At 47.4% G+C, this 15262-nt stretch overlaps 1 protein-coding gene across 3 annotated transcripts in view; it reads left to right on the plus strand.

Moving 5' to 3' along the window:
* Positions 1 to 15262, plus strand: part of LOC137323948 (neuropilin-2-like) — a 124564-nt gene that overhangs the window by 34398 nt on the left and 74904 nt on the right. For all 3 annotated transcript variants that reach the window (XR_010963475.1, XM_067988094.1, XM_067988093.1), the window contains exons 3-4: positions 2548 to 2729; positions 9346 to 9576. Coding sequence is in view for 2 of the 3 variants with exons in the window: in XM_067988094.1 (XP_067844195.1) it covers positions 2548 to 2729; positions 9346 to 9576 (413 nt within the window). In the remaining variant the exon portion in view is untranslated. The remainder of the gene's footprint in view (positions 1 to 2547; positions 2730 to 9345; positions 9577 to 15262) is intronic.

Genomic DNA, 15262 nt, shown 5'->3' on the forward strand with positions numbered 1-15262 from the left:
ATGACCTATGTTGGGAGGTGGGGTGCGGGGTGGGGGAGACAGAAAGGACCTGACCTTCAGGAGGGTACTGTACCTTCTTTATCGAGTGAAAGGACAGTCAGTTCCTGTAGTGGGACAGCAGTGTCAGTGTTACATGTCTCCGCTTTAAAATAGCCTGTCACACAGCAAAAACAACAACGTGCATTTATACAGCGCTTTTAACGTAGTAAAACGTCCCAAGACGCTTCACAGGAGAGTTATCAACATTTAACACCGAGCTACGTAAGGAGACATTAGGACAGGTGACCAAAAGCTTGGTCATAGAGGTAGGTTTTAAGGGGAATCTTAAAGGAGGAGAGAGAGGCGGAGAGGTTTAGGGGGGGAGTTTCAGAGCTTAGGGCCCAGGCAGCTGAAGGCACGGCCGCCAATGGTGGGGCGATGGAAATCGGGGATGCGCAAGAGGCCAGAATTGGAGGAGCGCAGAGATCTCGGAGGGTTGTGGGGATGGAGGAGGTTACAGAGATAGAGAGGGGCGAGGCCATGGAGAGATGTGAACGCAAGGATCAGCGAAAAAATGATCAAGCGCTCGCTCTGAAATTTAACAGTTTTACTGTGTATTGCTCACGGAATATTCTGGCAAACATTTATTGGTCAATTCCCTTTAAGGCCGGAAGCGATAGTGCCAATGCCATCAATCCCACACCGAGCATGTGGGCTTGCATTGAAAGCCAGCCCATAAAGGGTCTCAAAAAATCCTTTAAAAATCAGCAATGGGGCCAATCAAAGGACTCAGCTCGATCTGCGGCCCTGCTCAGAAAGGTCAGTCTTTCCTCCATTCGCCCGGTTCACTCTCTAACCGGGCAACCATTGCCTTCAGGTGTGCCTGGAGTAGCTTTCAATCTGAGATGGGTTCTTGGAACACGGACAGTCAGCATCTATCGGCAGAAAGGAAACCTAGACGTTTCCCATGTTTTTCCTGCCTTTCCTTTTCCGAAGGTACTGACTCCTAACTGGAGGTTTGTTGCCATGGGGACATTGGAACTGTTCCCAAGTGAGTGTTCTCCACATGCGAGAAAGGACGACTTGCATTTATACTGCGCTTTTCACAACCTCAGGATGCTCCAAAGTAATTTACAGCCAATGAAGTACTTTTGAAGTGTAGTCAATGTTATAGGAAACGCGGCAGCCATTTTGAGCACAGCAAGATCCCGCAAACAGCAATGAAATAAATGACCAGATAATCTGATTTCAATGTTGGTTGAGGGATAAATATTGGCCAGGACACTGGGGAGAACTCTCATGCTCTTCTTCAAAATAGTGCCATGAAATCATTTACATTCACCTGAGAGGGCTGACAGGGCCTTGGTTTAACATCTCATCCAAAAGACGGCACCTCTGACAGTGCAGCACTCCCTCAGAGTGTCAGACTGGATTTTGTGCTCAAGTCTCTGGAGTGGGACTTGAATCCACAACCTTCTAACTCAGAGGCGAGAGTGCTACCAACTGAGCCACGGTTGACACTTGATCCTCAGCTTTGTTGTGTGGGCAAGCTATTCGACAGTGGAGGGCATCACTGCCGAGCCCGATCATGTCTTTCCCTGACATCCCACATACGTGAACGGTCCAGTTGGGTGGGGAGGGGTCACTGGATAGCGATCCGGAGGTTGATTTTGATCCTTCCTGACCTAGAAACACTGCTGCCCCAGCTGAGATCAGCCAACGGTATGGACTAGGGACTGAGCCGAGGATTTTCCTGCTCTTTGTGGTTCAATATTACCATAAGATGTGATGCGGTACTACACTGAGCAGCAAAGGAGGCCGGATCTGTCATCATAATGTCCAATCACATACTGACAGCCAAAATACAAATATCATCAACTCTGCAAATATACAGCTATACACCTCCTAAACCCACCACCTCCACCACCCAGAAGGACAAGGGCAGCAGGCACATGGGAACAACACCACCTGCACGTTCCCCTTCGAGTCACGCACCATCCCGACTTGGAAATATATCGTCGTTCCTTCATCGTCACTGGGTCAAAATCCTGGAACTCCCTTCCTAACAGCACTGTGGGAGAACCGTCACCACACGGACTGCAGCGGTTCAAGAAGGCGGCTCACCACCACCTTCTCGAGGGCAATTAGGGATGGGCAATAAATGCTGGCCTCGCCAGCGACGCCCACATCCTGAGAATGAGTAAAAAAAAGAGGAAATTCCTTAAGAATTCCCAGATCGAGGAAGGCTCCTCGAGGGAAGATGAATCGATGGAGCTGAGCGTGTTGGGGGCCATTTTGACTTTGGGCGATTGTGTCAAACGGGCGATATCGGATCAGTCGCCCGTCATACGTCTCTCCCGGCTTTCATTTGATTGAAGTCGATGGAAAGGAGACATTGAGAGATGGTGAATAGTCATCGCCCATTTCACATCACCGCCCAGAATCAAAATGGCTGCCTGTTGTCTTCTCAGTGAGAAAATGGCGGGTGTCCTTTGCGCAGAACGCCAGCGCGGTGGACTGCCTCACGCTGTGTATGGCTTACCGTGCTCTCCTTCCCCTTTTCATTAGGTACGACTACATTGAAATCCGCGACGGAGACGGGGAGAGCGCGGACCTGCTGGGCAAGCACTGTGGGAACATCGCCCCCTCATCCATTGTCTCTTCTGGCTCCGTGCTTTACATCAAGTTCGTGTCGGACTACGCACATCAGGGGGCGGGATTCTCACTGCGTTACGAGATCTTTAGAACAGGTTGGTCTTACGTTCCTTTCACGCAGAATCGTGTTTGTGTGGAAAGTATGTAATTTAAATATTTATACATATAATTCTTGAACTTTGTGTTTGTCACACCTACTTCCAGTGGCTTTTTTTTGGCAAACACCATTTTGAATGAGCAGAACGTTCACAGTAAGACGGATCCAGAGGCTCCAGAGGCAACACAGTAAACCCCCTAGACACACACTAATCATGAAGGGGAGGCTTCCTCTCTGCTAGCTGGAGTGAAATAGTAAATCCCTCTCTCATAGACCTTGGAGGAGATTTTCACTCTTCCCTCCCCATCCCCCGCCCGTGCTGTACAGTTCCTGAAAGGTGGGAATTTGTAGCAGGGGGGAGCTCATTCTCCGCGACACCTCTCGCATAAGTTGCGCCCCTCACATTTCGACTGGCCTGTGAAGATCTGACTTGGGTAGGAACAGGAGGAGGCCATTCAGCCCCTTGAGCCTGTTCCACCCTTCAGTTAGATCATGGTTGTTTTGTATCTTAACTCCATCTACCCACCTTGGTTCCGTTTCCCTTAATACCCTTAACGAAAATCTAGCAATCTCAGTTTTGAAATTTTCAATTGACCCCCAGCCTCAACAGCTTTTTGAGGGAGAGAGTTCCAGATTTCCACTCCCCTTTGTGTGAAGAAGTGCTTTCTGACATCACCCCTGAACGGCCCAGCTCTAATTTTGAGGTTATGCCCCCTTGTTCTGGACTCCCCCACCAGAGGAAATAGTTTCTCTCCATCTACCCTATCAAATCCTTTAATCATCTTAAACATCTCAATCAGATCCCCCCTTAACCTTCTATACTCGAGGGAATACAAGCCTCGTCTATGCAACTTCTAATTCTGAGGTGGCCATTCGACTACACCCAAGAGCACACCGCTGGGGACGTCCAGAGTCTGAAACAGCATCACTGAGGCTCCAGCGGGAGGCACTGTGCAAAGCGAATGGCAACCAGCACTCCCTTGTCCAAGGTTGCTGAGAGTTGTAATGGGTCTTGCTGGGAGGGGCTAATTTAGGCAGGTCAAAAATGGGGCCTTCCTAGGGCCGCCAACCCTCCAGGATTGTCCTGGAGTCTCCAGGTCACTGCTTCGAGGAAAATCCCAGGAGAAAAACCATAGGGACATTAAATAAAATTGTGTTTTTTAAAATTTTCTTTGAACACTTTTGTTTATTGGTTATAAAAATATCAGACATGGGGGCGACCGTCACGAATCATCCAATCAATGTGGGACAGTGGTGTGTTGTCGAAGGGTCGGGCGACCAATGACGGGAGTGTGTGTGTGTTGTGGGGGAGGGGGTGATCATGTGACCACACCTCCAAGAATACGTCCAACCAGAGTTGGCGACTCTGGGCCTTCCTGGTCTGCTTGCCTCAGTTATACACTGCCACGATTGAGGCTCGCGCATGAACAGTGGCCAGGTGGCAGAGGGCAACAGGTGCCCATGGGGACTGTACCCTAGGGTTGCCAACTCTGGTTGGGTGTATTCCTGGAAGTTTCATCACATGACCTCCCACCTCAAAGCACTCTGCCCCCACACTCCTGCTATTAGTCCATCCCCCAGGCGCACTGCCTTCCCATCGTTCACCTGAGGAAGGAGGTAGCCTCCGAAAGCTTGTGAATTTAAAATAAAATTGCTGGACTATAACTTGGTGTTGTAAAATTGTTTACAATTGTCAACCCCAGTCCATCACCGGCATCTCCACATCAATCAGAAAAGGAACAGACTCTTTGTTACCCGATTGGATTAACCTTGACTGTTAATGAAACAGCCTTTTTTTCCCCCATCTCCAATATTTTGATAACTAATAAATGAAAGAGTTCAAAGAAAATGGAAAAATCACAACTTTGTTCAAGGCCCCAATGATTTTTCTCCGGGGTTTTTGCTCGCAGCAGTGTCCTGGAGATTAACCCTCAACTCCTGGAGACTCCAGGACAATCCTGGAGGGTTGGCAACCCTACTGTACCCGGGTAAGGAGTGAGCACTTTCAGGACGGGAGGGGAAGAAGGGTTGGGGGCCGAGGGGGAGGTAACAGGCAGAAAACTTTTGGAAAGCTCAGCATGCTGTGAGAGGCAATAACAAACTGGAGTGGCCTTGAGAATTTACAGAGTGCTGATTTTACTTGCCATTGGTTTGTTTATTGGTTGATTCTGGGCCAAGAATGAAGCTTCTGTTTATTTATCAGTGCAACAGAGATCTGAGAGGGTGGATGATTTGTGACCCATCTCACCTCATGCTTCTTCCTCTTACAACTTTCTGTACTTCTGTGTTTACATTCTGCAGGCAGTCAGCAGCCAAGAAATATCAATAGATGTTTATGTCTAAACTTTTCCCTGCTCTGATTCAACCCAAAAGAGCAAGAGATGGAAAGACAGAGAGAGTGAGACTGAGACAGAAAGGCAGATGGAGTGAGAGAGAGACAGACATGGGGGGAGAGAGAGAGACAGATACATATGGAGAGGCTGAAAGATATAAAGTCAGAGACAGAGAGGGAGGGTGGCAGCAAGGCAGAGCGAGAGAGAAACAGATTATATACAGAGAGACAGAATGATAGAGAGAAAATCAAAGAGATTCAGAGAGGCAGCAAGAGAGAGCGAGAGAGAGAGAAAAATATAAAGTCAGAGAGAGTGTGAGAGAGAGACACATATATATATATATATAGAGAGAGAGAGATTTGGAGAGACAGAAAGACGGAGTGAGGGAGGAGAGATCCCACATTTATCCCTTGACATCTCGAATGTTCTTTGCAATTTTCAAGCCAAATCCACATTTTTTTACAATAACATGTGAAAAGATTATGGCGTAAACCCTTCCCCTCCTCCAGTCTCCTCTGTTTGTCTCGTGAGGGTGCTGACTCTGACTAGAGAACAGTGAAGGGTCACCAGCAGCCCTCGCCCCTCCAGGACCCAGCCAAGGCCGCCATTTGACCAAGTGTGAAGTTGCACAGAAAATGTCAACAGGCTATTCTATCATGGGAAGCATCACAACCGAGCCTAATCCTGTCCTAACTCACACCAAGTCCTGTTCGCCCATCACCCCTGTGCTCGCTGACCTACATTGGCTCCCAGTCCTGCAACACCTCGAATTTAAGGATCTCGCCCTCGTGTTCAAATCCCTCCATGGCCTCACCCCTCCCTATCCCTGTAACCTCCTCCAGCCCTGCAACCCTCTGAGATCTGTGCACTCCTCCAATTCTGGCCTCTTGTGCATCCCTGATTTTCATCGCTGCCCCATTGGCGGCCGTGCCTTCAGCTGCCTAGGGCCCAAGCTCTGGAATTTGTCCCCTAAACCTCTCCGCCTCTCTACCTCTCTCTCCTCCTTAAGGCGCTGCTGAAAACCTACCTCTTTGACCAAGCTTTTGGTCATCTGTCCTAATATCTCCTTATGTGGCCCGGTGTCAAATTTTGTCTGATAAGTCTCCTGTGGGACATCTTACTATGTTATAAATGTAAGTTGTTGTTGTCCTCATCCACTACCCACACAAGCACACTTCAGCAACGGTCACTGGACAGGGATCAGCAGCAGGAACCCTGGCTGATCTTTTTCCACCCTCTTCGTGAGCTAATAACTAACAAATGCTTTCTGAAGGGGGGGGGGGTCTCATTTTATTTTGACGGCCTGTTTACATTGCAAAAATGCTCCTTATGTTGTGGCTGCGTGCATGTACAGTTACTCAAAAGTTATGAATGCAAAATGTCCCCATTCTGGCCTTGGGCCTTTTCTGTTGTCAAGGGAGGGACCCACGCACAAACAAGCCCAGTCAGAATCCCATTCTTGGTGGTCTGTACTGCGAGGCAACTAGCTTAAGATACAAATTCCAAGAAGAGGCCTGGTGTCAGCTTAAAAGAGCCCGCTCAGGTTTCCGGAATTCCTAAGCTTGCTCGAGCTGTGAGTGTGTCAAAGAATCAGGAGACGGCCCATTCAGCCCCTCGAGCCTGTTCCTCCAGGCCAGTTTGTGTGCCCATCTCTCCACTTGTTGCTGAGTTAGCCCCGGGGCTATCATTGCGATAGTTGCTTGCCCAGTCATATTCTCTGTATTCTTAGTAGTGTTGCTTGCCAACTCTGGTTGGACGTATTCCTGTAGGTTTCATCACATGACCAAAAACCGCCCCGCCACCCACCCTCCCGCTATTGGTCGCCTGACACGTCCATCTTCACAGGGCCCCGCCCTCCCACGGACAATTGGAAAGTGAACAGACTCTTTAGGGGTAATGTTAACCCCCAAGAACGGGTGGGTTGGGGGTTGGTTGGGCAGTAGAAATGGTTTGTTTTTGGAGCGAGACTACATCTTCCGGGTTTGACCCAGTCGCGTTTGGATGCGCTTGCACAACAGAAACCCGGAAGTCCCGCTCCGACTTAAAGCCAGCGGGTCGATACTTAAAGGGACAATGTACCTCATTGTGATTGTTGAGGCACTTAATTTTTTGTGCATTACAAATGATTTTTACCTTATCTGTTCGGGTTTCCCATTTCTTCTGATTCACGTCAGGTGAAAGCAGGCTGTAAGGGCCGGATCCATGAGGTGAGTGCCCTTATTGCACTGCTGGGGGGCCAGGAGGAGCAGGAGTGCTTCATCCAGGCCCAACAAGCTCACCTGGCATGACATGACCCCACAATTGGCCGACCCCCCGATGCTGGACCTCCCTCCCCCCCCGATCTTCTCCAAGGCCCACCCGATGTCGTCCACCTCCCCCCACCCCTCTGATTTCTTCCATGGCCCACGATCTTTCTCTCCCTCCCTCCCGCACCCCCCTTCTGCTTCATGGTACCTTTCAGTCCCACCAGGCAGCCATCCCGTCAGTCTGGCTGCCTGGCATGTGGGAAACCCGGAAGCACAAATACTTACCTTCAGTTGAGTTGCGTTCACAGATTGTGACGCACCCATTTGGTTTCCGGGTTCCCCACGCGAATATCTACGGACGCGCTGGGTTCCCGGCTCCGAGCTAAAATCACGCCCTTTGTTACCCAATTGGATGATTCTTGACTGTCAGTCAAACAGCCTTTTTCCCCATCTTCAATACTTTTATAACTAATAAACAAAAGCCTTCAAAGCAAATGAAAAAAAAATGCACGTTTATTAATATCCCTATGATTTTTCTCCCGGGTCGCTCACAGCAGCGTCCTGGAGATTAATCTTTAATTCCTGGAGACTCCAGGCCAATCCTGGAGTGTTGGCAACCCTGAGTTCTAGAACGGCACCATCTGGTGAACAGGCTGAGCAATTACCCGTGCATTTCTATGTATATAGCACAAGCTACTGAGAGCTTGGGAGCAGTGCCTCCAGAGCGTGAGGGCTTTTTGTAAATAAAGTGATCTCGTTTGGAAATACTTCTGCCTTTTCTTTGGTGATGTAATGAATCAGAGAGGTAAAACAGTCTGTGCGGGCAGTCTGAGGGTATTGCTTTCAAGTGTACAGATTAACAGCCGGCCTGGAGTTGATTTCAGAGCTGTAACACAATCGAGACGGTTTGTCAAAAGAAAAAACAAAAGTTTGTCGAATGACATCCAGGCCTTAAGCCTGAAACTCGAGTAGGTTTATAAGTCATCTGAACTGTTGGAGATTGCATTACTCCTTGTAACACATGATCCAGGCCAGCTGCTGTTATTTATGATGTGTACCATTCCTTTGTGTTATGTGATGGTTCAACTCAAACACACTTAACTGTAAGTCCCTAGGGGTCAGTGCCAATTACAGTGATAGGGTGTGATAATGGGACAGACTCTTGTGTTGTGAGGAATCTGTGAGACACAAGATTGCAGGGCAGGTAGAGCCTCCCAGGCAGATGCCTTTTGTATTTAACTTGTGGCTCGATTTTAAAATTCTCGTCCGTGTGTTCAAATCCCTCCATGGCCTCACCCCTCCATCTATCTGTGACCTCCCCCAGCCCTACAACCCTCCGAGATCTCTGCGCTCCTCCAATTCTTGCCTCTTGCACATCCCCGATGTTCATCGCTCCACCATTGGCGGCCGTGCCTTCAGCTGCCTAGGCCTTAAGCTCTGGAATTCCCTCTGGACAAGGGTAGCAGGTGCATGGGAACACCATCACCTCCAAGTTCCCCTCCAATCACACACTATCCCGACTTGGAAATATATCGCCGTTCCTTCATCGTTGCTGGGTCAAAATCCTGGAACTCCCTTCCTAACAGCACTGTGAGAGAACCTTCAACACACGGACTGCAGCGGTTCAAGAAGGCGGCTCACCACCACCTTCTCAAGGGTAACTAGGGATGGGCAATAAATGCTGGCCTTGCCAGCAACGCCCACACCCCAAGAATGAATAAATAAGTTAAAATTCTGGAGCAAAATATGTGGGCGTGATTACGTCTTCAAGGTTGCGATCTATGATGGTTCACTCATTGATCTTTTGCCCATTATAAGGAAGGTCATTGTCTCTCAGTTATTTAACTGGACATTTGAACTTGGTGACCTGGCCAGAGTGTCCTATTGTTCCTTAGTGTTAGGGCAGTGCTGATGCAGTTAGAGTGCGGGAAGCAATGACCCAGGGTCTATTGGGAAGCGCCAGAGTTCATGCCCTGTTTACACTGGGTACAATGCCATTCTGACTGGCTGTCTCACTACCTTTTTCCCTTTGCAGGGTCCGATGATTGCTCCAGGAACTTCACTGGTCCCAGTGGCACGATCGAGTCTCCCAGATTTCCCGACAAATACCCGCACAATCTGTACTGCACTTACATCATTCTGGCACCGCCCAGGTCAGAGGTGACCCTCACTATGCTGACCTTTGACCTGGAGTATGACCCCCTGCAGATCGGACCAGCAGACTGCAGATACGACCGTCTCGATGTCTGGGACGGCCTTCCAGATGGTAAGGGTTGCCATGGAGATTTGCAAGGCCAACTGCCTTTCGGTGAAATGGGACCAAATGTTGTATCGCTCACCTAAACCTCTTCATTTTCTTCTGTTAAATATTTAACTTTTAAAATCTTTGTTCTGTCACCTTTTGACCCAATACCCCCCAGTGGTTTTTTTTAACTGAATGCTTTTCTAAGATTTAAGTCGGGCATTGGATTGGGGCAGGGTTGCCAACTCTGGTTGGACGTATTCTTGGAGGTTCCATCACTTGACCTCCCGCCTCCAACTGCCCCACCCAGTCAAACAGCCTTTTTTTCCCATTTCCAATAATTTTTATAACTAACAAACAAAGTAAATGAAAAAAACCCACAATTTTTTCATACCACAATGATTTTTCTTCCAGGCGTTGCTCATAGCAGTGTCCAGGAGATTAATCTTTCATTCCTGGAGACCTCAGGACTATCCTGGAGGGTTGGCAACCTACGATTGGGCTGACATAAATCCTACCTTTCACCAAGATGTCAGGGAAGGGCAGAGCCGCTCAGTGGCCCTGTGATGTACAGAAGCTCTGGAATGTTCTGTCACTGTTAGAAACCATTTTGTCTCCGAAAACAAATTTTTCCTCATTTTTTTTTCTTTGGTCTTGTAAAGAAACTTTGCCACAGGAAAGGGGGCCCTGAACAAACATGATCCACTCCAGAGAAACAATCCCTGAAACACCCTGTGGGCTAATCACTACAGTCTGGACCGATCTCAACCAGTGAGCAAGTCCAAAATCTCGAGATTCCGCTCCTTGAGCAGAATCTCACTCAACAGAAAGAAAGACTTGCATTTATATAGCGCCTTTCACGATCTCAGGACATCCCAAAGCGATTCACAGCCAATGAAGTATTTTTGAAGTGTAGTCATTGTTGTAATGTAGGAAATGCAGCAGCCAATTTACACACAGCAAGATCCCACAAATAATGTGATAATGACCAGATAATCTGTTTCAGTGACAAGGACCCTGACGGTGAGATTCCCTATTTAACAAAGACCCTGATGATGAGATTCCCTCTTTAACAAAGACCCTGATGGTGAGAGTCCCTCTTTAACAGAGACCCTGATGGTGAGATTCCCTATTTAACAAAGACCCTGATGGTGAGAGTCCCTCTTTAACAGAGACCCTGATGGTGAGATTCCCTCTTTAACAAAGACCCTGATGATGAGATTCCCTCTTTAACAGAGACCCTGATGGTGAGATTCCCTCTTTAACAGAGACCCTGACGGTGAGATTCCCTATTTAACAAAGACCCTGATGGTGAGAGTCCCTCTTTAACAAAGACCCTGATGGTGAGATTCCCTCTTTAACAGAGACCCTGACGGTGAGATTCCCTATTTAACAAAGACCCTGATGGTGAGAGTCCCTCTTTAACAAAGACCCTGATGGTGAGATTCCCTCTTTAACAAAGACCCTGATGATGAGATTCCCTCTTTAACAAAGACCCTGATGGTGAGAGTCCCTCTTTAACAAAGACCCTGATGGTGAGATTCCCTATTTAACAAAGACCCTGATGATGAGATTCCCTCTTTAACAGAGACCCTGATGGTGAGATTCCCTCTTTAACAGAGACCCTGATGATGAGATTCCCTCTTTAACAGAGACCCTGATGGTGAGAGTCCCTCTTTAACAAAGACCCTGATGATGAGATTCCCTCTTTAACAGAGACCCTGACGGTGAGATTCCCTCTTTAACAGAGACCCTGATGGTGAGATTCCCTCTTTAACAGAGACCCTGATGGTGAGATTCCCTCTTTAACAAAGACCCTGATGGTGAGATTCCCTCTTTAACAGAGACCCTGATGATGAGATTCCCTCTTTAACAAAGACCCTGATGGTGAGATTCCCTCTTTAACAAAGACCCTAATGATGAGATTCCCTCTTTAACAAAGACCCTGATGGTGAGATTCCTTCTTTAACAGAGACCCTGATGGTGAGATTCCCTCTTTAACAGAGACGCTGATGGTGAGAGTCCCTCTTTAACAAAGACCCTGATGATGAGATTCCCTCTTTAACAGAGACCCTGATGATGAGATTCCCTCTTGAACAGAGACCCTGATGATGAGATTCCCTCTTTAACAGAGACCCTGATGATGAGATTCCCTCTTTAACAAAGACCCTGATGGTGAGATTCCCTCTTTAACAAAGACCCTGATGGTGACAGTCCCTCTTTAACAGAGACCCTGATGGTGAGAGTCCCTCTTTAACAGAGACCCTGATGGTGAGATTCCCTCTTTAACAGAGACCCTGATGGTGAGATTCCCTCTTTAAAAAAGACCCTGATGATGAGATTCCCTCTTTAACAGAGACCCTGATGATGAGATTCCCTCTTTAACAAAGACCCTGATGGTGAGATTCCCTCTTTAACAAAGACCCTGATGATGAGATTCCCTCTTTAACAGAGACCCTGATGGTGAGATTCCCTCTTTAACAGAGACCCTGATGGTGAGATTCCCTCTTTAACAGAGACCCTGATGGTGAGATTCCCTCTTTAAAAAAGACCCTGATGATGAGATTCCCTCTTTAACAGAGACCCTGATGGTGAGATTCCCTCTTTAACAGAGACCCTGACGGTGAGATTCCCTCTTTAACAGAGACCCTGATGGTGAGATTCCCTCTTTAACAGAGACCCTGATGGTGAGATTCCCTCTTTAACAAAGACCCTGATGGTGAGATTCCCTCTTTAACAGAGACCCTGATGGTGAGATTCCTTCTTTAACAGAGACCCTGATGGTGAGATTCCCTCTTTAACAAAGACCCTGATGGTGAGATTCCCTCTTTAACAGAGACGCTGATGATGAGATTCCCTCTTTAACAAAGACCCTGATGGTGAGATTCCCTCTTTAACAGAGACGCTGATGGTGAGAGTCCCTCTTTAACAAAGACCCTGATGATGAGATTCCCTCTTTAACAGAGACCCTGACGGTGAGATTCCCTCTTTAACAGAGACCCTGATGGTGAGATTCCCTCTTTAACAGAGACCCTGATGGTGAGATTCCCTCTTTAACAGAGACCCTGACGGTGAGATTCCCTCTTTAACAAAGACCCTGATGGTGAGATTCCCTCTTTAACAGAGACCCTGATGATGAGATTCCCTCTTTAACAAAGACCCTGATGGTGAGATTCCCTCTTTAACAAAGACCCTAATGATGAGATTCCCTCTTTAACAAAGACCCTGATGGTGAGATTCCTTCTTTAACAGAGACCCTGATGGTGAGATTCCCTCTTTAACAGAGACGCTGATGGTGAGAGTCCCTCTTTAACAAAGACCCTGATGATGAGATTCCCTCTTTAACAGAGACCCTGATGATGAGATTCCCTCTTTAACAGAGACCCTGATGATGAGATTCCCTCTTTAACAGAGACCCTGATGATGAGATTCCCTCTTTAACAAAGACCCTGATGGTGAGATTCCCTCTTTAACAAAGACCCTGATGGTGACAGTCCCTCTTTAACAGAGACCCTGATGGTGAGAGTCCCTCTTTAACAGAGACCCTGATGGTGAGATTCCCTCTTTAACAGAGACCCTGATGGTGAGATTCCCTCTTTAAAAAAGACCCTGATGATGAGATTCCCTCTTTAACAGAGACCCTGATGATGAGATTCCCTCTTTAACAAAGACCCTGATGGTGAGATTCCCTCTTTAACAAAGACCCTGATGATGAGATTCCCTCTTTAACAGAGACCCTGATGGTGAGATTCCCTCTTTAACAGAGACCCTGATGGTGAGATTCCCTCTTTAAAAAAGACCCTGATGATGAGATTCCCTCTTTAACAGAGACCCTGATGGTGAGATTCCCTCTTTAACAGAGACCCTGACGGTGAGATTCCCTCTTTAACAGAGACCCTGATGGTGAGATTCCCTCTTTAACAGAGACCCTGATGGTGAGATTCCCTCTTTAACAAAGACCCTGATGGTGAGATTCCCTCTTTAACAGAGACCCTGATGGTGAGATTCCTTCTTTAACAGAGACCCTGATGGTGAGATTCCCTCTTTAACAAAGACCCTGATGGTGAGATTCCCTCTTTAACAGAGACGCTGATGATGAGATTCCCTCTTTAACAAAGACCCTGATGGTGAGATTCCCTCTTTAACAGAGACGCTGATGGTGAGAGTCCCTCTTTCACAAAGACCCTGATGGTGAGATTCCCTCTTTAACAGAGACCCTGATGGTGAGATTCCCTCTTTAACAAAGACCCTGATGGTGAGATTCCCTCTTTAACAGAGACGCTGATGATGAGATTCCCTCTTTAACAAAGACCCTGATGGTGGGATTCCCTCTTTAACAGAGACCCTGATAATGAGATTCCCTATTTAACAAAGACCCTGATGATGAGATTCCCTCTTTAACGGAGACCCTGATGGTGAGATTCCCTCTTTAACAGAGACCCTGATGGTGAGATTCCCTCTTTAACAGAGACCCTGATGATGAGATTCCCTCTTTAACAGAGACCCTGATGGTGAGATTCCCTCTTTAACAGAGACCCTGATGGTGAGATTCCCTATTTAACAGAGACCCTGATGGTGAGAGTCCCTCTTTAACAAAGACCCTGATGATGAGATTCCCTCTTTAACAGAGACCCTGATGATGAGATTCCCTCTTTAACAAAGACCCTGATGGTGAGATTCCCTCTTTAACAAAGACCCTGATGATGAGATTCCCTCTTTAACAGAGACCCTGATGGTGAGATTCCCTCTTTAACAGAGACCCTGATGGTGAGATTCCCTCTTTAAAAAAGACCCTGATGATGAGATTCCCTCTTTAACAGAGACCCTGATGGTGAGATTCCCTCTTTAACAGAGACCCTGACGGTGAGATTCCCTCTTTAACAGAGACCCTGATGGTGAGATTCCCTCTTTAACAGAGACCCTGATGGTGAGATTCCCTCTTTAACAGAGACCCTGATGGTGAGATTCCTTCTTTAACAGAGACCCTGATGGTGAGATTCCCTCTTTAACAAAGACCCTGATGGTGAGATTCCCTCTTTAACAGAGACGCTGATGATGAGATTCCCTCTTTAACAAAGACCCTGATGGTGAGATTCCCTCTTTAACAGAGACGCTGATGGTGAGAGTCCCTCTTTCACAAAGACCCTGATGGTGAGATTCCCTCTTTAACAGAGACCCTGATGGTGAGATTCCCTCTTTAACAAAGACCCTGATGGTGAGATTCCCTCTTTAACAGAGACGCTGATGATGAGATTCCCTCTTTAACAAAGACCCTGATGGTGGGATTCCCTCTTTAACAGAGACCCTGATAATGAGATTCCCTATTTAACAAAGACCCTGATGATGAGATTCCCTCTTTAACAGAGACCCTGATGGTGAGATTCCCTCTTTAACAGAGACCCTGATGGTGAGATTCCCTCTTTAACAGAGACCCTGATGATGAGATTCCCTCTTTAACAGAGACCCTGATGGTGAGATTCCCTCTTTAACAGAGACCCTGATGGTGAGATTCCCTATTTAACAGAGACCCTGATGGTGAGAGTCCCTCTTTAACAAAGACCCTGATGATGAGATTCCCTCTTTAACAGAGACCCTGATGGTGAGATTCCCTCTTTAACAGAGACCCTGATGGTGAGATTCCCTCTTTGACAGAGACCCTGATGGTGAGATTCCCTCTTTATCAGAGACCCTGATGGTGAGATTCCCTCTT

Source organism: Heptranchias perlo, chromosome 7 (assembly GCF_035084215.1).
Source record: "Heptranchias perlo isolate sHepPer1 chromosome 7, sHepPer1.hap1, whole genome shotgun sequence".
NCBI lineage: Eukaryota > Metazoa > Chordata > Chondrichthyes > Hexanchiformes > Hexanchidae > Heptranchias > Heptranchias perlo.